Here is a 26,154-nt window from a genome sequence, read left to right on the forward strand (position 1 = left end):
TTACTCTATAACTGCTGAACGTGCACTTTGTAGACCACAGGGGCCTCGGAAAAGATACAGACCACACTAAGCTGAAGTCTGTCTGTTTCTTTCACAAGAGATCCACCCATTCGTTCTTCTGCCAAGTGATAAATGTCGAACTTGCCTTGCAAGCTAAAACAAACGCAGCTACAATTAACTCACCGGAGGAAAATGAAGATGTTGTAACAGGACGAACTACAGAACTGTGCTATCAGTCTGTGTAGATACAACACTCAGAAGAATTATTTTGTAGCCCCACTTGAAGAATTAGGGCCCGAAACCGTATTTTCACCAATCAGAAGCTAATGGTTGTCCATGCCTTGTATTGGCCGAGAGAATAAAGATGTATTGGGATCTGTTGCTAGGTGTTTGATGGCAGAAGGGCAATAATTTCACTCCCAATTATTCAACCATTGCAGTGCCCACATAAGGCTCCCCCACTCTGGGGGGCTTTCAAAATTACACCGTAAACAGCACTGCTCTGGAATAACCTCAGCTTCCCAGATGTTGGGACACATTCCCCACCCCAGCAGAACGGTTAAATCTCTTGTTGTGAATTATACACAGGGGTCGCTTCCTTCTTTTATTTTCTAAACTGCTTAGAATACAATAGACTTTGCTCTGGCTAACAGACAGAACAAATAAAGCAAGAAAATGAAATGTAGATTGCCATTTGCTCATACTTCATTTATGAACAATTTCTCCCCCCCTTGACACACACACACACACACACACACACACACACACTTTCCAGTTGACTCTTTTTGGAGAGTGGCCTGCCTTGGTGAGGTGCACGTCACTGAATTTGCTTGAAGTTGAACTGCAAGGCAGGAACTAACTGCAAGTGGCCAGGTTCCCTGGACTGTAGAATGAACGACTGCTGAAGCTCTCTTCGCCAGCTCTTAGGCAGGAAACCTAAAGGGAAGAGGGTGGATAGATAAGAGGACTCTGTGAGTTGTAGGGGATCTTTAAGTCAAATCCCCCATTTGATGCATCCCCAATAGATGGCCATCCAGCAGGTGCTTCAAGACATCCAATAACTAAGAGATCCTCCATCCCTTTTGGGTCATTTTATTCTATTGTTGAACTTTTCTTGCAGTCAAGATGCTGCTTCTGTTGCAAGAGACCCACCCCATTCTCCCTGCGGGCAACTTAACTAAATTTGATCTAGTCCTGCCCTCCGGGGCAGCAGCAGAAACCAACCTTCACCGATATGGAAACCATTCAGATATTGCAACTTTGCAATCATTCTTGCTCTGCATTCTTCAGGCGATTCCTCCAACCTTTCCTGGTCAGACCTTTCCCCCCATTGCCCTGTCCTGAACCTGTTGTAACTGATCTGTAGTCTCAAAAGTGTGGGCCCCCATACAGGACACAGTGCTCCAGAAGAGGTGTAGTGGTTAAGAGTGGTGGACTCGTAATCTGGTGAACCGGGTTCGCGTCTCTGCTCCTCCACATGCAGCTGCTGGGTGACCTTGGGCCAGTCACATTTCTCTGAAGTCTCTCAGCCTCACTCACCTCACAGAGTGTTTGTTGTGGGGGAGGAAGGGAAAGGAGAATGTTAGCCGCTTTGAGACTCCTTCAGGTAGTGATAAAGCGGGATATCAAATCCAAACTCTTTTATTGCAGTAAAATTACTACCTATTCTGACTTGGAAACCATGGCTCTAGGAACTCAAAAACGGCATTAGCTTTCCTCACTGCCACATGTTCTGCTTGCAAACAACTGCAATCCTGAGCTCTTGCCTGACATGTTATCATCTCCATCCCTTCCAAGTTCTATGCATCTGGATTTGGCCGGTTGTATGGGACACACCCAGGTCTTCCAAGGTTTGAGGCTTTTCCCATTTCTTTTCTCCCTATTGGGTCTCCCCACCCCAAAATGGGGGAGGCTGTGAAAGAACTGGACTAAAGGATGGCTCAGAGCTCAAAAAAAGTTTGAGAAGAAGGATGCGAGAAACTCAGGTCACTCCAGCCTAGTCTTGTTTACTCAGAGTTGGGCAACCTTTTCAGAGATAAAGGCCTCAGTCACTTGGAGGAAAGTGGTCAGGGGCCACCAAGCAGTGGCGGTGAGTCAAAGCAGAAAAGTGGATGGAACGCCCCTTTTCTCTCCCTTATTCAACCATCACCATTTTCTTTTGTGGAACATGGGGGGGGGGCATCAGAGGAGATGGAGGGCCACCAGCAGCTGCAGATTGCCAACCTGTGGCCTACTCTGACAGCAGAACAGAAAGGGGAAGAGCTGTGGCTCAGTGGTAAAGCAGCTGCTTTTGATGCTAAAGGTCCCAGGTTCAGTTCGCAGTGGTATCTCCAGGTGGGAGAAACCCTGAACTGCTGCTACCCAGGGTAGCCTATGGAGCAAGTCAGCCCACTTGGTATATATGGCAGCTTCCTATATAGCTCCCCCGACATCTGAGCTGAAGGTCTTTCCTCGGTCCTGTATACCTGAAGGAGCGTCTCCACCCCCATCATTCAGCTGAGATCCAGCTCCGAGGGCCTTCTGGCAATTCCCTCACTGTGAGAAGTGAGGTTACAGGGAAGCAGGCAGAGGGCCTTCTTGGTAGTGGCACCCACCCTGTGGAACGCCCTCCCATCAGATGTCAAGGAATAAGCAACTATCCTACTTTTAAAAGACACCTGAAGGCAGCCCTGTTTAGGGAAGTTTTAATGTTTAATGCTGTGTTGTGTTTTTAATATTCAGTTGGGAGCTGCCCAGAGTGGGTGGGGTATAAATGAATTAATTATTATTATTATTATTATTATTATTATTATTATTATTATTTTCCTAATCTTGCTGCCAGCAGTCCAGTTCACTCATGCAAGAGGTATGAGGTGACAGAAAGAACTGGATCACTTCAGACTGTAGGGCATGGGTAGCAAATTTTTTTTAATGCTCACACTAACAAAAACAAACCCTCCCTGCAACTAAAAAATCAGCACAGCAGGCAAAGGACAGGCTTTGAAGCTCTGTCCTTGGTGTGCTAGATTTCTAACTGCAAGGAGTCCCCTTGCCACACTCTATATTAGGCAGGTTTTGCATCTGGGACCTTAGGGGTATAACCACATGCTCTTAACACTGAACCATTGAACAAATTGAGCTAAGGGAGAAGCCATCGAAGTTCTCAAGCAGACAATGACTGCGTGCAGACTTCCTCTCCATATGTTTTGGACCACAACTCCCACTAATCTGAGACCACATGTGCTGGCTGGGGCTGATGAAAGCCATAGTTTAAAACATCTGGAGGGAAGCAGCTTGTGGAAGCTTGCTTTACACTCGTCTGCCAGAGGCAGGGAGAAATAAGCAGACACACACACACACAGAAATTACCTGCAGTTTGGATGTGAATTGATGTAATCTGATTCATCGTCGTCAGAGTCTTCTGGTTTGAGAAAAACATTCCAGGGTTGGTCCAAGACATTTTTGATGTAAAAATTGCCACGTCTCCCTCCCAATCATGCACTAATTAGCTAGGGCCATGATCTACCACAACTTCGTTCTGCTGACGTAAAGTGGTCTTGGGCAGTTTGTCGTGTTCATCCTAGGAAAACTTCCCCGATATTTGAGTCCTATAGATTCAATACGTGACTTCAGCCATCAAGCTAAACCGTAGTTCAGTACAATGCAAACAAGCCATACAGCAATGAGAAGGAATTCAGAAACTTTTAGTTAACCCCAACTTGCCATGTTGCCCAGACCCAAAATGAAGGCTAACACTAACAAAAGTGGTTTAAATGAGCCAGCTTTGGCTTGCTTGAAACAAATAATAAATGCTAACCATGGTTGGGTCTAGACAACATAAAACCATGGTTAGCCCAAAGTAGAAGCTTCTGAACTCCTTGCACTTGTGTGGAAGAGGGAAGGGGCATCGCCAAGGACTCAGGGCACAGACACAAATTTGCCTAAAATTTGCTTGTATTAATTTAAGTGCACAGATGCAAATTTAGTTCACCTTTTAGAAGGGCAAAAACAAAAATCTGGCTTTTGCTAACAGGGCTTACTTTTACAGGCTGGTACATCAATACAATCCGTCCCATAGCTAGAAAGCAGGAAATGTTTTATGTGCAGAGCAGATAGCTCAAGAAAGTTAGCCAAGTCACACATGACACACATCATGTCATCAAAGAATTGAGATTGTAGATGATTTCTAAGATTTCTCAGAGAATTTGCAGCCCATAGTTCACCTGCAATCTGCGAGTGCTTCCATATCTGGATCGTCGTGCTGTTTTCATAAACATCCACATCTGCCAAGACTACAGAAAGGAAAGAGAATCCAGTCAGGGGAGGGAGCTGAAATTATTTGATTATTATTACTACATAAAATGTCTTGAAGCAACTTACAATTGTAAAAAGAAACAAGCAAAGAAACCATCAAACAACTGCAAGGACTTAAAATGTCAAACAAGATGAAGATTGCCGGCTGAGCAAATCTCACCCAGGTCCTATAGATAACCAGTTAGGCACCTAGGATTCTGGGGGAAAGAAGCAATGGCTGCTCTGAAACAATTGCATTGTTTGTTCGCAGGCTTACTTCCAAACTTCTTTTCTCTCGACCCCATCATAGACTCCTCTGTATTTAATGGCTCTGAGTGCCATTCCTTATGTAGCCAAAATGGCACCACCCACATTCTGGAGGGATATCTCAGCAGACTCAACCCCATGGAAACCCAAAGAGCAGCCCAACGAGGGCTGAGCATGCTCAGTGTGTCGGAATTCAAGCCTATATCAGTAGTAACTGGCAACTCTCCAGGCACCCGGCTTGATCTCCTGTTGACCTCCCTGGCTGCATTCTCCAGCAAGATCCAGGCTAGGTTGCGATAGGCGATTCTTCTCAGCGTGAGAAGAACACACCCCCTCTTTCCTGCCCCCCCGACAGGGGAAAGAGATAGACAGAAACTTATTTACATGCCTTTATTTCTGTCTTTGCAGCATTACAAAAACATGACTGCTCTCTTCAAGCTCCAGCAGTCGAGTGACTAACTCATCCTGTACTTCCTGTACAGGAACAAGAGGAAGAGCTCATATTACACTCTGAGCTAATTCCGGTGCTTCGCACTTTGAACTGACTGTCCCTCTGTTTCCCACGGAACAGTCCCAACATTCCATCATGTGATGTTTTCAAGCTAGCAATTTGCATTGCATCCATATCGTAACACAGTGGCCCACATTCCCCACCACAACTATCCAGTGCTAGCTGGTTATGACAGGGGTACGTGTGTAAAACTGGGAGAGGAAGGAGAATGGAGTGTGTGCCGGTGGGCAAGGTCATGTGGCTCGCTTGTGAGGGAACCGCCAGAAGGCCCTCGGCGCTGGACCTCAGCGTCCAGGCAGAACGATGGGGTGGAGACGCTCCTTCAGGTATACTGGGCCTTTGAGGTCGTTTAGTGCTTTAAAGGTCAGCACCAACACTTTGAATTGTGCTCAGAAACGTACTGGGAGCCAATGTAGGTCTTTCAAGACCGGTGTTATGTGGTCTCGGCGGCCACTCCCAGTCACCAGTCTAGCTGCCGCATTCTGGATTAGTTGGAGTTTCTGGGTCACCTTCAAAGGTAGCCCTATGTAGAGCGCATTGCAGTAGTCCAAGCGGGAGATAACTAGAGCATGCACCACTCTGGCAAGACAGTCCGCAGGCAGGTAGGGTCTTAGCCTGCGTACCAGATGGAGCTGGTAGACAGCTGCCCTGGACACAGAATTGATCTGCGCCTCCATGGACAGCTGTGAGTCCAAAATGACTCCCAGGCTGCGCACCTGGTCCTTCAGGGGCACAGTTACCCCATTCAGGACAACAAATTATAATCCTTCTTAACAAGGCTGAGTTGATGAAATTATGCCTGGTGTTTAGAAAGTGGAGAGATAAACACCCGAGTAAATAGAATTTACCAAGCCCACTGCTTCTCGATGGGCCAGCCACGTTTTGATAAGAGTAGGTATCTTCATCTGAAAGAGGAAATATTTGAGAATCAACATGGCATAAAAAAGAAGAAGCCCAATATCAATTAGGTGCTCGGCTGAATGCATATAGGAGGAGGGATGTGGTCGTGTGCCCCCGACCCAGCCCCTGGGTGCACTGAGCACAAGGACCCTCCACACATCCAAACTGCACACCCTTCATCTGTGTATTCTTGTCTCGTCCACTTACCGCTGGATTGCCTTACGAAACTCCCACAGTTGTAATAAATATCTGCAGCGATTGGTTTGCTAGAAGAGGGAAGAAGAGGGAGGGGAGCAGGAAATCCTTATGGAGTCAGAGAGAAGGATTTCCACCCAGAGCTCAATATTTTGGCAACCAAAAAGGCACTGTGACTTGCCCAGGAAGCTTTTGCTACGCAGCTTCAACATTTATTTATCAATGGCACCTCCACTGATAATGAAATACCACAAACTGACTAAAAACACAGTATTACAATAAATTACTAAAAACACAGTATTACAATAAAGCTGTCAGGCACATCAGAAAGAGCCGGTTGGAAAATAATCTTAGGCCTGAAAGGCCTGTCCGAATAATACAGTTTTTAGAAAAGCAAGCAGGGATGGCTCCTGGTAAACATCTATTGGCCAAGAGTTCCACAGGGCACTGTCCTGACATACTAAAGGCTTGGTCCCTGGTACAGGCCAGTTGAAACTCAGGGGCATGTGAGACCAGTAAAGATGGCCTACGCTCCGGCATTATTGTGCCTGTTTTCTGAGATGAAGTGCTAAGAAGAACATAAGAAGAGGCCAGCATCCTGTTCTCACAGTGGCCAACCAGTTGCCCAAGAGCCCTCTCCTCTCCTGCAGTTTCCAGCTACTGGTATTCAGAAGCAATACTGCCTCCAACTGGCTAGTAGCCAACTGGCTAGTAGCCATTTGTAACCTTCACCTCCATGAATTTGTCTAATCCTCTTGTAAAGCCATTCAAGATGGCGGTGTTGTGAGAGGAACGCACTGGAAGAGGCCATAGCTGAAATGCTTTCCACCCCAGTGACGACACCAAGCATTTTGAGACTCTCTGGGCCAAAGAAATTCATTTTTTGATGGACCACTCTTTCCATCTAACCCTAGAAGCCTTCCAAAGGAAGCCGCTTCCAGAAGACCTCATAGGGGGCACAAAAAGATTGTGGGAACAGTTTGATAAATATTAATGTAGGGCAGTTTAGGGGCTAGTTTTGGGTGTGAAGCTACTGGATATTTTTTACCAGAGCTTTATGCTCCCTTCAATATTGATGTACATTAAAGGAACTGCTAATTTGGGTCGATTTGTTTTTTTTAACGTTGCGTTGTAGTGACATTATACTTTTCATTGTGTACCCTTATGGTACTACTGAATTTAGACTGTGAACCATAGAATCATAGACGTGGAAGAGTTGGAAGGGGTACCTGAGGATCATCTAGTCCAACCCCCTGCAATGCAGGTATATGCAGCTGCCCCATACGGGAGCAATCTTGGCATTATCGGCGCCATGCGCTAACTTTTAATTTGAATTCAGCCTGATCTTTTATTTCCCTTCTCTTCCCTCCCCCTCCCCTTTTATGAAGATCACCCGCTCTGAGGCCCCACAGCTAATTCTCCCCTGGTCTCCTCGCTGGCCCAAGTAGGACCAATTCAGCCAGCTAGCCCTGGGGATTATCTAATTGATTTTTGATTTTTATTGTTATTCATGTTTTTATACTGTATTTTATGCTGCTTTTATAATTAAGTGTTTTAAATTTGTTGTTAGCTGCCCTGAACGGGGAAGGGCAGAATATAAATGAAAAATTATTATTATTATAACCAACTGAGCTATGTCGAGTGCAGAGGCATTTGTGGAATTTATTATAAGAAGGTATTGGCTATGACCAAGATTTCACATGGCCCATGTAGGGGGGAAAACGGAGTCCGCTGTACCTAAGAGATCAGGAAAGTTTCAAAATAAGCAAAACATCCTCCCCCCAAAGCCTACTGCAATCATAGACTTACACATATGCAGGATCTTGCTCCATTTGCAGCACTGAAAGTACAATTGAGTGACCGTTAGTTCGAAGGCCATGCACATCATCGAGATAAAATTCAGAAGACTGTGCTGAGGTTTCCTCTCCAAATCCCAGTGGTGCTGGGACCAAAGTATATGGCAGGGAATGGAGAGATGAGTTCATCCAGCAAGCCCTCGCACACAGGGTGAGGAAACAAGATGGCAAGGGAGAGGGGACAGGACAGGGCGGTGAGAGAGTTGGGGCAATGCTTCTCTTCCGCAGAAGGATTCTGCTTCAGGTTCTGGCTCATTATCCTCCCATGCTCAGTGGCAGCGGCGCTGGAAGGGGGAAAACGGGACACTCTCGGATGAAATCAGAAGCTGGGATAGCTTCTGTAATTCTGTGCATGTTCAGGGAAAATAGGGGCACTTGATGGGTATGGTGCTGTTGACTCATGAAAGAAACAACAGGGCTCAATTTATGGGGAAAGGGATACCCTTCATGGGTATTCCATCTTCTGATTGTACACACCCCAGTTTGGGACAAATCCTGGCCTCTTGGAGTCTCTTGGAAACAGTGGCCAAAGGGGGCTGGATCCCCTCTAGCTCTCTGAAATTCACCCAGCACCAGTCTGTGCTTAAATCACAGCATCCGTTTCCTTTATCTGTGATATGCTGAAGTAGCGCACTTACCTTTTTCAATATTTTGATACCTGGGCTCAGGGCAAGCTTCTGAAAAGAAAAACCATGACTGGGTGTAATGAAGTTCTGCCTGTTTCAGCCTGTGTTTGGCATGCGTTCGTTCATAATTCCACCTCGCCCCATTTCAACATTTATTTTTAAATCTACATCATACGAATACTATTTAAACACACATTGTTCTGGCACAACATATTGACAAATGTATTTTATGTGAATGCGTGCATTTGTCAACATTTTGTTTATCCTTTGAGATCCACTTGGGTACTTCAGTACTAGAAGAAAAGAAAGAAAGGCAAAATATGGAAAGTGCAAAATCTGAAGAATGGTTCCATTCAATTCTGATTATTAACCCCCAAATTCAGTGAGATCTGTGGGTCTTTCCTCCTCCCTGACCTTTTTAAAAAAAATCTGGATCAAGAGGCTGCTGGGTGATTTTGAGTTTGAGTGGCACTTGTCAAGCATTAAAACTGCTTGGATATTTGCAAAGCAATAAGCAGGGGCAGGTATGGTTTCAAATTAGATGGGCATTATTGGTATGTTGACATTGTTGCATTGCAGAGGGTTGGATTATATGAATCTTGGGATCCCTTGCAACTCTACAAATCTATAATGAGAAATTAAAAAAAAATAGTTTTGCTCCCCATCACTTCCCTAACAACTAAATTTGAAATGCTACAATGCCGCCACCCTCCTGAGGGCACCGTGGAGAATGAGTTGGAGAGGGAAGTGTTCCCTCTCTGACCCCAGAAATATCTGCCAGCCATGGGTCGCTCTCTGCAGAGGCTGCTCTGTGAGGTGTCCACAGTACAGGCCTGGGGAATCTGTGGCCCTCCAGATGTTAGGATCATAGAATCGGAAAGGACCCAGTGGATAATCTAGTCCAGCGCTCTGTAATAATAATAATAATAATAATAATAATAATAATAATAATAATAAAATTTATTTGTATCCCGCCCTCCCCAGCCAAAGCCGGGCTCAGAGCGTCTAACAACAGGTAAAAATAGCACAGCGTACATAAAACTGCATAGTCAATTAATTAAAATACATTCTAGAATCAATTCAGAATCAAATTAATGGCAACCATCAGGTTCTATGAAGATTACAGAATTAGAGAGGGGGTCAGACCACAGTAGCAGGAATATGCAGCTGTCTCTTCTGGGGATCAAACCTGCAACCTTGGGGTTATCAGCACCATGTTCTAACCAACTCCATCTCCCATCAAGCATCTTGTCCAATATTCAGAGATGGTGGCAATTGTGGTCTAGCAACATCAGCCCTATTTAGGAAAGTTTTTAATGTTTGATTCTATTTTTTATATTCTGTTGGGAGCCGCCTAGTGTGGCTGGGGAAACCCAGCCAGATGGGTGGGGTATAAATATTATTATTATTATTATTATTATTATTATTATTATTATTTATTATTTGGAGAGCCACAAGCTTACTGCCCCTGCAGCTTTGCTTCAGGGAACATTCAAGGTCTATGATGAATATTCCTGAACATAATCCTCAATTTTGATGTAAATTCTGTATTGCTTTGCAATGCAAACCACTGCTTGCTTTCAGAGGTAGCATTCCCCAATGCTACTACCCTCAGTATCTTAGCTGAGTTGCGTACATGCTTGCTTTCAAGTGATGTGGATGTTGGTTTCAGCCACTCCTCCTGGGGCTTCTCTATACAGTGGTACCTCAGGTTAAGTACTTAATTCATTCTGGAGGTCCGTTCTTAACCTGAAACTGTTCTTAACCTGAAGCACCACTTTAGCTAATGGGGCCTCCTGCTGCCGCCGCACTGCCAGAGCACGATTTCTGTTCTCATCCTGAAGCAAAGTTCTTAACCTGAAGCACTATTTCTGAGTTAGCAGAGTCTGTAACCTGAAGCGTATGTAACCCGAGGTACCACTGTATCGTTTAACCAGTTTCTCCTCCTCACCCTTTGCAAACCACAGTTCCCAGGATTCTTGGGGGGAAAGCCATGCCTGTTCAAAGTGGCATGATACAGCTTTAAATGTGTGGTGCGGAGGTCGCCAAAAAAGACTTTTCATGTGGCCTGTTTCACAGAAACATGCCAGCATCATGGACACAACGCTATTGGACTTACACGCTTTAAAAGCCCATGAGTTCCAGCGAGAGAATATTGAAGCCTATGCCTGAGTTTAGTCTGGCTCATGGGGCCTTTTCAGGTCCTGTTAAATGAGTAAGAATACTTACGAAGGTGACTTGGAAGGGCCGGATGTTTGCTTCTTATGCTAAAATACAGAGGGACATATTTAGAAACGGAGAAAGACTACGAGAAAGCAAGGAATGCTAGATTGTGGCATGCCCAAGCCTACCCAACTGCTTAAACTGGGTGCTTGGCCAGGCAGATGGTAACTGGCCACAGGACCTTTTCAGCAGTGGTACCTGGTTTCTAAATTAAGGTTACCAGAATTTTTTCAAAGAATCCGGGAACACTTAAAAAAAAGAGAGAGAGAGAGAAAGTTATTTTTAAAAGTTTTTTTTTAAAAAAAAAAGAAGAAGTAATATCTTCTCTTCTGTGAGCAGTTGGCTGGGTGGCTGGGCACTCTCACTCCTGGCTCAATTTGGGTTGTGGGGGGGTGAGCAGTTCCCCCAGTTGACGTGCCAGGCATCCCCGGTTCCCCCTTGGCAGTGGCAGCAGCAGTCTCAGCAGCCCGGAGCCAGCCTGGTAGTGCAGTTGGCTCTGGATGGCTTCAGGAGCTGCTTGCTGCCGTGTCGTCCACCATTTTGCCTCGCCGGAAGTCCCCATATGATGTGTCTTGTGCCGTTGAACCAATCACACAACATTCATTCCCTACTAATAAATCTACAACACTTAAAATATAAATCCAGGGACATTAAATGAAATCCGGGGACATTCTGGGGACGGATTTTGTCCGGGGACAGATTTGTAAATCCAGGGGCTGTTCCCGGGAAACAGGGACATCTGGTAACCATATTCTAAATGGAGAGGGAGAGGGGAGGAGAGAACCATATTCAGTACCCTAAGCGCCCACTGGGGTAAAAATGAAATAAATGCATCAGGCTGATGGAGCACGGTCTCCTTCAGAGGCTGCCAAAGCAGTCTGACCTACCTTCGTCCTGGCATGTCACACGGGATTTTTGGACAGTCATGTCTCGACACTGAAAACAGACAGGAGAGACAGAGACAGCAAGTAGTTAGTCACGCCTTTGGAGGGGAAGGATTCAAATGCTACTAACTACATCAATGCAGAAATGCAGTTTCTGCTACCGCCAAAAGGAGGAGGTGATGCCTGGGACTGGTTGGATACAGAGGGATGGTGAAAGGAACCAGCTGGGGAATCCCCAGGGGAAGAAGGCTCAGAGCCCGGGGAATGGTGGTGGGACAGGGGAGAAGAGGGAGAAGACTTGGAAGAGGAGGTGTCAGAAGCTGAAGAGGCAACAGGGCTTAGTGAGCAGGGAGAGTCTGTGGCAGAGAACAGTGCAGAATCAGAGGCAGACTCAGAGATGGGCCAAGAGGCAGAGATGAGTCAGGCTGGTGAAGAACCACAGGCAGGGCCGGATTTAGGTTTGACGAGGCCCTAAGCTACTGAAGGTAATGGGTTCCTTTATATGTCCAGCTGACCTTCGTCAAAGACAAATTGTTGCTTTTTTTGTGTTGAATATATGCTATGTGGTAATTTATGGACCTAATAGGTATCTAAAGCCATTTGCACACAACAAAATACAGTGGTACCTCGGGTTAAGTACTTAATTCGTTCCGGAGGTGCATTCTTAAACTGAAACTGTTCTTAACCCGAAGCACCACTTTAGCTAATGGGGCCTCCCACTGATGCTGTTCTCATCCTGAGGCAAAGTTCTTAACCTGAAGCACTATTTCTGGGTTAGCAGAGTCTGTAACCTGAAGTGTATGTAACCTGAAGCGTATGTAACCCGAGGTACCACTGTATGTATTTTATCAAAGTAATTGTTGAACTTATCTTATATTTTGGAAATGTACATCCAGGTTTTTCCCCCTTTATTTTTTGGGGGCCCCCAAGGGAGTGGAGCCCTAAGCTATAGCTTGTTTAGCTTATACGTAAATTCGAAATTAATCACAGGTGTCTCCCCGTCCTGCTGTGACCAGCTTTTTTCTGCCCTTGCATCCCAGAACCAGAAGAGGCATGAAAAGGGCGGAGGAGGGCTTGGCTGCACGCAGGCACAGTCTCCAAATGCTTGGAACAAACCCTTGAGAGATGAGGAGCTTGTCGCAGCAGGAGTGGGAGAAACTCATGACTCTTCACCAGCTCAACTCATCTCTGCTTCTCGGCCTCCCTCCTTCTACTCTCCTGCTTCAGCTTCTGCTGCTGATTCTGGACTTCTCTCCATCACAGATGGAGAAGTGGAGACAACCACCCGATGGTAAACTCTCTAATCCCAGGCTAAGCTGGCTAACTGCATCATCCTTCAAAATGGATCCCTCCTTCTACTCTCCTGCTTCAGCTTCTGCTGCTGATTCTGGACTTCTCTCCATCACAGATGGAGAAGTGGAGACAACCACCTGATGGTAAACTCTCTAATCCCAGGCTAAGCTGGCTAACTGCATCATCCTTCAAAATGGAACATGGTTTCCACATATCAGGTGCAACGCACAATCACCTATATGGACCCACTTTGGCCAAATCAAACAGTGGGAGTTAACTCAAAAGAACACACTTACACCTCTCTCACCACCAAAGAAACACAAGTGAATAGCAGAGAACCTACACAAACGATGCTGACACAAAACCTTACATATATTAAGTAAAATAGAAACTTCGCCACCCGACCCCACCCCCACTCACCTTTCCCCCCTCCAACTCCCCCCCTTTTCTTCCTAATGTCTCAACAAATGAAACTGATCAATGTTACTTGAAAAAAAGAGAGAGAGAGAGACATTGCACATACTTTTGAAAACCCAGAAAATATTTAATAATAATAAAAAACAAAAACGGGGGAAAAGGAAACACTTACTCGAATGGGAGCGGACCGCCTCAAACCTCTGCTGCTCTCCATAACTGAAAAGATACGGGATAATCTTTGGTGTTTAGTTTTCAACATTTTGCTGCCAAGAACTACATTCCCTTCAGTATGTGCAAAGATGTGGGAGAAATTCAACTTAAAGTTGACAGAACATGCACAACTTGCAGACTTAACATATAGAATAGGAGAGCAAGAAGAACATACGTTTAAAGAAGACTGGAAAACGTTTATTGAATATATGGAAAATAATCGAGTACAGCTGAAAACGCTGGCAGCCTTAAGATAAATTTGACAGCGTAAATCATTTTTGATGGACGCAATAATGGAAAACCGATTCGTATAGTTTTTGTAAAATATGCAGGGATATAAGATATGCAAAATGAACCATGGAAAGAGAAGAAGGGAAGTCATTGATGTCATTTAAGTATGTAAAACGTTTATCTGAAATTGTAAAACAGAAAATTTAATAAAAATCATATTAAAAAAAATATGTGGGAGAAATTCAGTTCAGTTCATGTTTAAAGGCAAATGTATCAAATTCACACTTTCAGAAAAATATGATTATTCCTGCATTGCAAGCGACTTTTGGGATGCATTCCAACTCAACAATTTGATGCTTTTATGAGAATCGAAACACAGACATCCTTTGAAATTCCTACTTATCCAAATTTTGCAAATGCAGTTCTCTCACAAATGTCTACACATTATATTAGGGGGAAATGTGCTTAGCAATTAGCATATTATTGGAAATAACATAAAAAATGTGCCACATTAGGAGAAACTGCTTGCAAAGGCGTATTCGTTAGGAAAAATTCACAACAAAATGCTGAAGAATTTTCATGAAGGTGTTTTAAAGAAAAGATTGCAAATTGCTGCAGAAATCTGGAGAAATGGTTAAGGTTGGGCAGGTCACCCCTTCTCTCTCTGCCACCCCACTCCCCCCCCCCCATATGAAATTAGGCAGCATGCTAGCTATGGCTTTTAAGACACCAGTTTGCGCATCCCTGGCCATTGGCCACATGAGCTGGAGTCTGATAGTGGGAAGACCACAGGCTTCCCCATCCCTGAACGAGAGAAAGCAGAGCCGACCTTAGTTATGGAGTAGACTGCTGCAATGCGACCTCTGTGGGGCTGCCCCTGGAGACTGTTTGAAAACGTCAACTAGTGCAGGACGTAGAACACTAATGTTGGAACTCAAAGCACACATTGCACCAATTCTGTGCTGTTTACACTGCCTACCAATTTGCTTCCAGACAGAATTTAAGGCACTGGTTTGGGACACCTTCAGATTGGTGTTTTGCTGCAAAATAATAATAATAATAATAATAATAATAATAATAATAATAATAATATATTTATACCCCACACAAAAGGGACGCGGGTGGCGCTGTGGGTTAAACCACAGAGCCTAGGACTTGCCAATCAGAAGGTCGGCGATTCGAATCCCCGCAACGGGGTGAGCTCCCATTGCTCGGTCCCTGCTCCTGCCAACATAGTGGTTCGAAAGCACGTCAAAGTGCAAGTAGATAAATAGGTACCGCTCCGGCGGGAAGGTAAATGGCATTTCCGTGCACTGCTTTGGTTCGCCAGAAGCGGCTTAGTCATGCTGGCCACATGACGCGGAAGCTGTACGCTGGCTCCCTCGGCCAATAAAGCGAGATGAACGCCGCAACCCCAGAGTCGGCCACGACTGGACCTAACGGTCAGGTGTCCCTTTACCTTTACCTTTATACCCCACCCATCTGGCTGGGTTTCCCCAGCCACTCTGGGTGGCTTCCAACAAAATATTAAAATACAATAATTAATCAAATATTAAAAGCTTCCTTAAACAGGGCTGCCTTCAGATGTCTTCTGAAAGTCAGGTACCGGTAGTTGTTTATTTCTTTGACATCTGATGTCCTTGATGCAATAATAGCACATTAGTTGTGGGTTGTACTGGAACTTCCAGACATCATTCTGCTTCTTTAGCTGTTCTGGGATGCTTCTGTAATGTCACTGAATTATTGCCATCTGGAGGGGCCCTCTTGCACCATAGCGCAACAACAACAAAAATCCAAAACATTTCCGGTATTTACCGTATTTTTTGCACCACAACACTCACTTTTTTCTTCCGAGAAAGTAAGGGGAAATGTCTGTGCGTGTTATGGAGGAAATGCCTACGGGTGGCATGCCTATGGATTTTCCTCCTCTAAAAACTACATGCGTGTTATGGTCGGGTGCGTGTTATAGAGCGAAAAATACGGTAATTTATATGCCGCTGGCTTGTAATAAAACCTCTTAAGCAGTCTGTGTTTGGTTAATGTGCTGCTTCCCCGAGGGCACTGTTACTGCTCCTCAGCTCGGGGATGGTTTTAGAAAGCTGTTTGATTTTATTAAACTTTTTTACATGCCGACTTGGGAGAGCTAAGGCAGGGTAGAAAACTTTAGCCCAAAACCTGTGCTGCCTTGCAGCTATACTCATTTATGAGAAAGGCTTTCTTGAGGAACAATCTGGACCTGTTGCCTTGTGGGATATCTTTGGGAAAATAAAAGGTTAAAGAGTGAATTTGGAGTGGATGGCAGCTTGTAGGCCCACTTCTGGCAACTCCTGCAGCCAAGCTGGTGTCGAACGTATTGCTCTGCTTTCCTTTGGACCACATCAGCGAGTCCGAGAGGGGCGTCTTGTCATCTGGGCAGGCCAGGAGCTCCAAACACACTGCCCAGGCTTACACCCCAGAGAGAAATAAGAGAATCAGACATGCAATGGTGATCAGCTACTTACTGATTCCTCTGACTGTCCAGGCCTGTGTGCTCCTGTCTCCCTCCTACAAGGAGGAAAGAGAGAAACACAAACATTTGTGAGCTAAAATTATACAAAAGGTGGGAGTGGGGAAAACTAACATAGCATGGTCCAGAACAAAAAGTTATCATTTGTCAAGAGAAGATGAAAAGGGGGAAATCAGGGTCATTCCAAGGTTGGGTGCAGTAGGTGCATTTGCAGAGTGTGGTTGGCGGGGGCAGTATCATTGTGCCCATTTTACAGATAGGCAAAACTGAGGTTAAGCAACAGTGGTTTCGTCAACACATATGCTTAAGGTGTCTACTCTTGCACACTATCAGATTTCCAACTGCACCATTTCCCAACAATTGTGTCCAACTACACACATATACAAACTGTAACCTTCTCTTTGTGGCCATAGATGAGGCCCGTTTTTCACAATGTGTTGGGGACTTATATAAAGAGGGGAAACCCTCTAAACACGGATCCAGATCTGTGTTTCAAAGCAAAGCCTTACCTGTCCGTTGGCATTTCATGCACATGCTGACCAAGGCTCCTAAGAACATCAAGGAGAAGGCGCCCCAGATCAGCTCCACTTGGCTCATAGCTCGATCTTGCCGCAGCTACAACCTTGAAAATGCAAGAGCACGGTGGGTGGACAACTCAAACCACAACACATGTATCTTCCCCACTCCAGCTGCATGGAAGCAGGCGAAGACTACCATACCCTCCAACATGTCTCCAATGAAAATAGGGACGTCCCATTCCATAATTATGTTTTTTTCTATTTATACTCCACACATCTTACTGGGTTGTCCCAGCCACTCTGGGAGGCTTCCAACATATATAAAAATGTAATAAAACATTAAACTTTTTTTTTAAAAAAAACCCTTCTCTATTCAGGATTGCCTTCAGACGAATCGGGGGTCGGATAACTCCAAACCCTCCAACATTTCTCCATTGTGTTAACGGAAAAATCCGAGGGCTCCCTTGGACAAAACAAAGACACCAACCAGGATTACTTGGAGCAAAACAGCAGCCTGTAGGCTTGGCCTTTATTGATCTGTTGCAACAGGGTGCTCCCCTCACCTGCAGAAGAGAGGAGGGACCCAGAAAAATGGTGTGCAAGGCCTTATAAAGACTTTTGAAATTGCCACCCTGTAGATCAAGACCACCCCCAGAAACATCATACATACATCACAGAAGGGATGTAACCTAAGACCACCCCTCAGATAGATCACACCTACATCACAGAAAAGGCAGTCTAAAACAGAAATTTTAATATTGTTTATCTCCTGTTGTTGTTTATCTCCTGTCTGGCAGGTTACTTTTTTTTTTTTTTTAATTCTTTTTATTGAATTTCAGTTACAGCAAAAAACATTAAACAACAAAGAGAAGAAAACCAAACTAAGAAAAAGGGGAAAAAAAGGAAAAAGGAAAAAGAAAAGAACACACATGACAAAAACAATTTCAAACATACAAATTGACTTCCTTCCCTGCTGATTTCGGGCTTCTTAATAAAAAGTTCCATTTTCTGCAGCTGGTATTATTACTGATTTACACATCGTAAGTTTTATAACAGACCTGCTATAGTTGTTAAGTTTCTATGATTTCCTTCAATGTAAGCCATGAATTTATTCCAATCGCCAATAAACTTTGTATTTTTTTGGTTTCTAATTTTCTGTGTCATTTTTGCTAATTCAACAAATTCAAATAATCTTGATTGCCAATCTCTCACCGTTGGTATGTTTGTACTTTTCCCAATTTTGTGCAATTAATATTCTGGCCACTGCTGTCGAATATTGAAACAAAATTTTATCTTCTTTTTTAATTTCATCCCCGATAATTCCTAGTAAAAAGGCCTCTGGTCTTTTAGGGAAGGTATATTTAAATATTTTTTTTAACTCATTATAAATCAAATCCCAAAATTTCTTCACTTCCTCACATGTCCACCACATGTGAAAGAAGTTGCCTTCTTTTATTCTGCACCTCCAGCAGGCCTTATTTCCTGTTTTATACATCTTTCCTAATTTTACTGGTGTTATGTACCACCTATATATCATCTTTTCTAAATTTTCTCTAAGTGCAACACTTGCCGTAACACTGGCAGGTTACTTGATTGGATTGCCTGGGGAGCCTGGCCATTCTTTTGTAGTGATAAATACTTAGTTCCTGGGCCAGGTCACAGGCTCACACCCTATTCAAACACAGACATACCCTTAAGACAGGATTGGTGAAGGAAAAGACAATGGGGAGGCTTTTCCAGTTTGACCTTGCAGAGAAAACATTTGCTCAGTTTAGGAATCAAAATGGTTCCAGGTTGGCCTTCCTGTGCTGATCTATGTATGTGCTTGGTTGGTACACTTATGAACATTACCATATATTTAAGACCATAAAATTCCTATCACAATTGAAAATAGGGATATTTTCTAAGGAAAAGTGGGACATTCCAGGATCAAAACAGAACTTGGGATGGCTTCTCTAAATCAGGGATGTCCTGGGAAAATAGGGACATTTGGAGGGTCTGGACTACACCTGTGTGTAACCTTCTGCTCCTCCCACTTCAGTCCTCTGCTGGTCCTGGGAGACAGTGGAGCAGCAGGAGGAGATATGGAAGCCCTTGACTCTCCACCAGCCTGACCTCTCTCTTCCTTCTCCTGCCTCTGACTCTGGGGTTCCCCCAAGGAATCCTGGGAGCTGTAGTCTGTTAAAGACACTGGGAATTTTAACACTGTGAAGAGGTAAACGCCAGTTCCCAGGATTCTCTGGGGAAAGTCATAAGCTATAAATGTGCATTAAATTATGCTTTCAGTGTAGGGTGTGGAACCACCCTTTGCAATACACATGACTACCTAAAGAGGGAGGTCTCCCCCACGGCCTTTACGCCCGGAGTCGAACACTACCCAAATGCATCACATTCCCACCCAGATCCAACGCCTGTCGGATGACATTTGAGTGCCCAGCTTGGATATTTGAAGGGAACAAAGCAACTCACGAGGCCTTGGCTCACCAAGCAAGGAGGAAAAACTGGAAACTCTTGCTCAGACTTCTCCTGCTGCTGTTGGAAAGTCTAGAATCATAGGCCTGGGGTGACCAGAAACATTGAGAGCCAGCCCTCATGGGATGCTGATCACTGGGTCCCTCTAGCTCATAGAATCATGGAGTTGCAAGAGATCTGGGCTGTCTAGTCCAACCCTCTGCAATCTGAACACACGGTCTCCCATCCAGTTTAAAACCATACCGGACCCTGCTTCACTTTACAAGTGTGCTAGCAGTTTTATCGCTGCACCACTAGGAGCTAGTGTCATCTAAGCTGACTGGCAACAGCTTTCCTGGATTTCAGATGGAAGATGTTCTCAGGCCTGCCTTGAGATGCTGGGGTCTGCTCTGCTGCTGAGTCCACAGCCAGTCCCTCCCTCACCCCCAATTCTCCCTAACCCCACCAGTACAAGAAAAGACTAATAGGTTTTAACATGTGAATAAAATAAAAAAACGGGAGAAGCAGTTACTCTCTCTTGGGGACGTAACCACTGGCGTGGTTTGCAGACTAAATCCACCATCTCTTCCTCTCTCTCTCCTCTGCTGCTCACCTGGAATTGTCTCCCAATTTACCTGAGCAACGCTGCATCCCTGACATCCATCCATCCCCTTCTTCAAAGCCCACCTTTCCTGAATGACTTTTGCTACAGCTCCTTCACGCCTAAATCCAGCCAGAGTACATGCACCTTAAATGAAGCCAGAAGCTGGTGGGAATTGTAGCGCAAAGCGTCCAAGGGCGCCAGGTTGGTGGAGGTCAGCCAATAGTGTCCCAGGAGAGGGAATGGCCTGGTTATTGGACACAAGGCAGAAGAAGAGCCCTCGTACTAGGAGGGAAGGGTGTGCTCCATTATATGGCAGCTTTTAATTGCGATTCCCACCTTGTAACGAATAAATGCTCAGCTTGGTGGCACATTTTTCGATTTTAACTGCCTAACGGATAGCCTCACCTCTAAGTTCAGTTTTCACAAGGAAAGAAGGAGAGAGATTCAAGGATATTGTAGGTTGGCGGTAGAGAGAGAGACATTAATGGGAGAGAAGGAGAGCAAGGGCGATAACCCAGATAGATAGATAGATAGATAGATAGATAGATAGATAGATAGATAGATAGATACATAGATACATAGATACATAGATACATAGATACATAGATAGATAGATAGACAGATGATAGATAGATAGATAGATATAGATAATTTATTACGGTTGGAAACCAGCTTATAAAACACTTGGGGGTACAGTCACAGAAGGAAAACAAACAATTAAAACAATGTACAGCAATAAATTTAAAATGTATAAATGCAATAAGCATATAGACACTTAAAAATTTAAGATAAACTACGGCAGGGAGCTGACCCAGAGTCACCCATGAAACCGAGTTTGGGGATTTTCTTAACGAACTAGTTTGAGTCGGGAGATGGTCTGCGCCTACAGATCTGTACACAGAATCTGGAGACCATCCTAGAAGCTATTCATGCAGAGGAATGAAATAAGGTCTTAGCGGGTGACTGCTCAGCGGACAAATTAATACCCCTAAATCAGTCTTTCGCCCAAAAGGTTCCCCCATTTCTCCGAGAACCCAGAAGTGAAGTGTCTGGAGTTGAGGAAGGAGGCGCAAAAGTGAGAAGGCAGATGAAGGCAGCCCTACCTTCTGGTTCCAGCTGTTCTCAGGAGCTGCAGCTGATCCTTTCCCCTCCGGCCATCTCCCCTCGCTCACTCTTCTCTGCAGAAAGAGCTGACCTCAATGTGGTCACTCGCTCACAGAGACGGTGATCAGACATCTCGCTTCCTGTTCCCCTACGTGAGTCACCAAACCCGGCATCCGGCAGCCGGGCTCGGACGCGGCCCTCTCATCAAACCACAAGACCAAAAGCAGAGTAGCGGGCTGGAACGCCTGCGCGTCACATTCAGGTCAACCGCTCAGCCAAACCTGGGGGAAGGCTGGCTTAAATCCTACAGGTTGACTTGGAGGAATATTGGAAGCTGCCTTCACAAGAGAGGCAGACCAGCGGGGTCAGCTAGCTCACTGCTGCCCACAATCAGTGGTAGTGGCTCCACGGGGTTTGGGGCAAGTCAACCTGGACAGCTCAGTTCATTCGAGCATGGTGCTGATGATGCCAAGGTTGCAGATTCGATCCCTGTATGGGTAAAAAGGTAAAGGTAAAGGGACCCCTGACCATTAGGTCCAGTTGTGACCAACTCTGGGGTTGCGGCGCTCATCTCACTTTATTGGCCAAGAGAGCCGGCATACAGCCTCCGGGTCATGTGGCCAGCATGACTAGGCCGCTTCTGGCAAACCAGAGCAGCACACAGAAACACCATTTACCTTCCCGCTGGAGCACTACCTATTTATCTACTTGCACTTTGATGTGCTTTCGAACTGCTAGGTTGGCAGGAGCAGGGACCGAGCAACGGGAGCTCACCCGCGTCACGGGGATCTGAACCGCCGACCTTCTGATCAGCAAGTCCTAGGCTCTGTGGTTTAACCCACAGCGCCACCCGCGCCCCTCCCTGTATGGGACAGCTGCATAATTCCTGCATCGCAGGGGGTTGGGCTGATCCTCAAGGTCTCTTCCAACTCTACAATTCTATGATGTTCCCTAGCCCTTTCTGGAAAGTGAACCTGGGACCTTTCCATGCAGAGCGTGCACTGAGCTACAAGCCCCTCCCCTAATAATAAAGCGACTTTCCACTCCTGGTGGTTTTGAATGACCGAGAATCATAGAACTGTAGAGTCAAAAGTGAACCTGAGGGTCAAACCTCCTGCAGTGCAGAAATCACAGCTAAAAAACTCCCTGGCAGATGGCCATGCAACCTCTGCTTAGAAACCTCCAAGGAAGGAAAGCCCACCATCTTCCGAGGCAGTTCATTCCACTGTTGAAGGGCTCTTACCATCAGAATCTTCCTGATGTTCAGTCGGATTCTGCTTTCTTGTCATTTGAATTCGTTGGTTCGGGAGAAAAGGAGCAGGAGAAAAACAAGCTTGCTCCATCTTCCACAGAACAGCCTTCCAGATACTTGAAGATGGCGACTGTATCTCCTCTCAGTCTCCTCTTTACAAGGCTAAACAAACATGCCCAACACTCTGCAACTAGGCTTGGTTTCCAGACCCTTGATCAACCCATTTTTTAAAAAATTACAGTGGTACCTTGGTTTACGAACTTAATCCGTTCTGGAAGTCCGTTCTTAAACCAAAGCGTTCTTAAACCATGGTGTGCTTTCCCATAGCAGCGGGGGACTCAGTTTACAGATGGGACACACTCAACAGGAAACAGAACATGTTCTGCTTCCAAGGCAAAGTTCAAAAACCAAAACACCTACTTCCGGGCTTGCAGCATTCTTAAACCAAGTTGTTCACAAACTAAGCTGTTCTTAAACCAAGGTACCACTGTACAGTGTTAAGTACCTTGGGTTAAGTACTTAATTCTTTTCGGAGGTCTGTTCTTAACCTGAAACTGTTCTTAACCTGTGGTACCACTTTAGCTAATGGGGCCTTCCGCTGCCGCCGCACAACTTCTGTTCTTATCCTGAAGCAAAGTTCTTAACCCGAGGTACTATTTCTGGGTTAGCAGAGTCTGTAACCTGAAGCGTATGTAACCTGAAGCATATGTAACCAGAGGTACCACTGTATTTCATTTCACCAACAAATCTCTTTCCAAGAAACATCGCAAGCTGATTTGACAATAAAAATGTTCAAAAATGAAAACGTACACAAAAACTAATTTCAAATGCAAGACAGGTAACTGACTGGGATAAAGATCTCCACTGAAAAGAATGCTTGATAGGCACCAAAAAGGCATTAGAGAAGACAACCATCTGATATGTAAGGGGAAGAAGTTTCAAAGGGGGGGTGCCACCACAGTAGAGGCCCAGCAGTTCGCAATGTGCCAGTTTTGCTATACAACACAATAGCTGTAACTCAGTGGTCGAGAGAGCACATGGCTTTGAAGGCAGAAAATTCCACGTTTGATCCTCGGCCTCTCTAGCTAAGGCTGATCAGAGAACCAGTAGAGCTGCTGTCAGTCAGATCAGACAATATGGAGATGGATCTGATCTGATAAAAGGGAGATACAGGCCTAAGATTCCAGGGAGAAACATCACATGGGATGTTTATAAAAAAATATGTTCAAAAATACAATAATAGTTTTGACTTTGTGCTAGCATTCGAGTGATAAAGGAACTAAAAGGAGGTGGACTACAATTAAGGATTTATTATGTTTTCAGAATGTATTAGAAAAATTATATAGAAAGGTTTATTGTTTTGTGTACATTCGAATGTAGGATAAAACATATGCAAAGGGACTTGACCGGAAGTCAAAGTTGAAGAAAAGACTTTGGAAGATAAAAAGGGAAAAAATATTTACTTTCATTATTATCATTTCTGTGTGGGTGTGGGTGTGTTGGTGTCTGCACATACCGTATGTGTGTTGTTGTATGCAATGTTTGGGAGGAAATAAGACGGTAAATAACAAATAACAAACTAAATATTGATGTATGTAATTTTTATTTCTTAATTATATTTAGTAGTAGTATGGTTGTATTGTTTTTTGTAACATAAAACCATTCAATAAAATTTATTAAAAAAAAAAAAAGATTCCAGGGAGAAAGTCTCAGATGTTTCCTGAGAGTGCGTATTTCAAACAGATCTTACCATCGGGCCCTACAACTTTTTTACATTGCACATTGCTAGGCCCACCTTGAAACAGGAAGTTGATGTGCGATGGTGCCAAACCACGACACCCCTCTGAACAGAAGGAAACATTTAATGTGAAACGAAGGTTCCCCCCAGAGCTGATACAGACCCTAAAAGATCACCCCACTCAGCTGTTAAATTGCACTTGGTAAAAGTTGGCTTCAGGGCTATTTGTGATAAAAGCCATGCAATAACAGGTGGTTGTATGTTTTTTATAGATGGAGTAAAACTAAGGGTGGAACACCAAATAAGAACGTCCTGTGGTAAAATTATGGGGTTCAGGACCTAGAGCATTCCAGGGAGGTATTGTTATTGTTATTGGGTTTTTTTGTTTAGGTTTTTATTATGTATTTTGTGTTGGTTTTTTTAACATCTTTATTTAAAGTTCCAAAAGTACATAATTATATGTGCACTAAACATGGTGAGACGTAAATAAAAGAGAGAAAAAGAGAAACCGAACCCATGTAGAAGGGAAAATAAAAGGGGGAGGGGGGAACCCAAAACTGTGTATTTTACAAGGTTGTTATTGTACTTCACCAGATCTTAACCTATTACAGTATTTGTAAGGATTCCAAACATCATTGAATTTGTCCATGGCAAATCTGCGTTTACATGTTGCGAGTTTGTACAAGTCTTCAATCCAATCGTAGAAGGGAGCCACATTTTTATTTTTCCAATTCATCAGTATCAGTCTTATTGCTGTGGGTCAACTCACATTGTCCTTTTGTAAGGTTCCATGTGCTGGGTATACAATTCAAGAGGACATTTTGCTCTGTAAATGTTAAGGTTGTTCCGTACAGTTGTGTTGATAGTTTCAGTTACCTTCTGCCAAAAACCTTTCAATATAGGACAATGAAAAAACATGTTTTAGAGAAGCATTATCTCCATTGCATCTCCAACAGTTAGATACCTTAGATAGCCCTTTTTTAAACAAACGCAATGGGGTCCAGTATATTCAAAATATTATTTTGTGTTTTTATCTTGCATTTTTATGCTATGATCCACCCCGAGACTTATGAAGGGTGATATACAAATTTAATAAATAATAACATTAGCCTCAATCCCAACAGCATGAACAGCACTCCAAGCAAAATTCTCAGTTCCTATTCATTTTTGTGGTGGAGGCAAAAACACAAAAATGAATGGTGGGGTGGATAAAGTTTAAACCTCTCCACCCAGCCCAGCGCTCCGAAGCGGATGCAAATTTTACCCTCCCCAGATCTGAGCAATTATTTGATGAGTGGGCTCAGCAGATCTGCAAGTCACATCCATTGCAAAAGCTAAGCTGAGTTTTGAGTGAACATCTTGCCCAGGCCAAAACCCAGACCCATCCAGAGGGTGTGCAGCTTACGCCACCTAAGGGCCAAATCAGAGATGACAGCCAATGCACACCTGCAGTTTTGAAAAGGAATGTGTTGGAATGCTAACAGCATCCCGTTTTGGGGGGGTGCTGGGAAGAGAGGTAAAGAGCTGGATTCTGAATGGAGACACGGAAGGGAACAGCTACTCTTTCCTCCTCTTGTGATCTGGAGGGGAAACCCTCCTTTGAAGCTAATATTTGAAATGGGAGGAAACCCATGCATTCTGAAAAATGTGCATGTTACTACTGAAAGCAACATTCGCTTCTGGCTCCTCTGTATGGACAGGAGCCAACCCTCCTCGCTCTTTCAGCAGAAGGGACAGAGCCCCGGGAAGCGGCTGGCAATCTTTTGGCAAAGAATCCAGCACCCACAAATAATTAGGGACTTTCCCTTCCTGCCATCTCTGTGCTGCAAATAGCAGCAATATACCTAGTGTTGCAGAAGAATCCCAAGAATTTTACTTTGGAACAGGCTTCACTATTTAAATCAATAAATGCTTTTCTGCTTAAGCTGCCTTTAATGGTATTGGTGTTTCTTTTCCTGCTGTTCAGAGGTGAGTGGCAAAGCTTTTGTAGCCAAAACTGTGTCATCCATGCACCATGCATCCGTAGGCCTGGGGGAGCCCCACTGTTTCGTAGAATTATTTTTTTTAGAATGAAACTGCACCCAGTGAAGACTGAG

The 26,154-nt window shown here is 44.5% G+C and overlaps 1 protein-coding gene across 4 annotated transcripts; it reads right to left on the bottom strand.

The window, feature by feature from the left end:
* Positions 1 to 760: 760 nt before the first annotated feature.
* LAT2 (linker for activation of T cells family member 2) lies at positions 761 to 25,683 on the bottom strand. 4 transcript variants are annotated; one of them, XM_079955913.1, is made up of 13 exons: positions 24,071 to 25,683; positions 16,901 to 17,013; positions 16,387 to 16,429; positions 13,617 to 13,660; positions 11,738 to 11,786; positions 10,857 to 10,894; positions 8,640 to 8,678; positions 7,955 to 7,985; positions 6,158 to 6,216; positions 5,899 to 5,955; positions 4,203 to 4,271; positions 3,349 to 3,400; positions 761 to 936 (listed from the first exon to the last, which is right to left on the bottom strand). In XM_079955913.1, the coding sequence occupies exons 2-13, from the start codon at positions 16,986 to 16,988 to the stop codon at positions 924 to 926; spliced, it is 582 nt and encodes a 193-aa protein (XP_079812039.1). In that variant the 5' UTR covers positions 16,989 to 17,013; positions 24,071 to 25,683; the 3' UTR covers positions 761 to 923. The 4 variants fall into 4 exon arrangements, with proteins under 4 accessions (XP_079812039.1, XP_079812040.1, XP_079812038.1 ...); XM_079955914.1 differs by lacking the exon at positions 24,071 to 25,683 and adding an exon at positions 21,068 to 21,204 and having other exon boundaries at positions 3,349 to 3,397; XM_079955912.1 differs by lacking the exon at positions 24,071 to 25,683 and adding an exon at positions 21,068 to 21,204.
* Positions 25,684 to 26,154: the final 471 nt, after the last annotated feature.

Source organism: Podarcis cretensis (assembly GCF_951804945.1).
Source record: "Podarcis cretensis genome assembly, chromosome: 15".
In the NCBI taxonomy this organism is placed as follows: Eukaryota; Metazoa; Chordata; class Lepidosauria; order Squamata; family Lacertidae; genus Podarcis; species Podarcis cretensis.

Excerpts from the sequence above, each read along its gene's own strand:
- LAT2 (XM_079955913.1), bottom strand. The coding sequence starts at position 16,988 with ATGAGCCAAGTGGAGCTGATCTGGGGCGCCTTCTCCTTGATGTTCTTA. Across the intron at positions 10,895-11,737 it reads TGTGACATGCCAGGACGAAG|CATAAGAAGCAAACATCCGG; the intron begins GTAGGTCAGACT and ends TCTGTATTTTAG. Across the intron at positions 6,217-7,954 it reads GAGCAAGATCCTGCATATGT|CAAACCAATCGCTGCAGATA; the intron begins GTAAGTCTATGA and ends TCCCTCTTCTAG.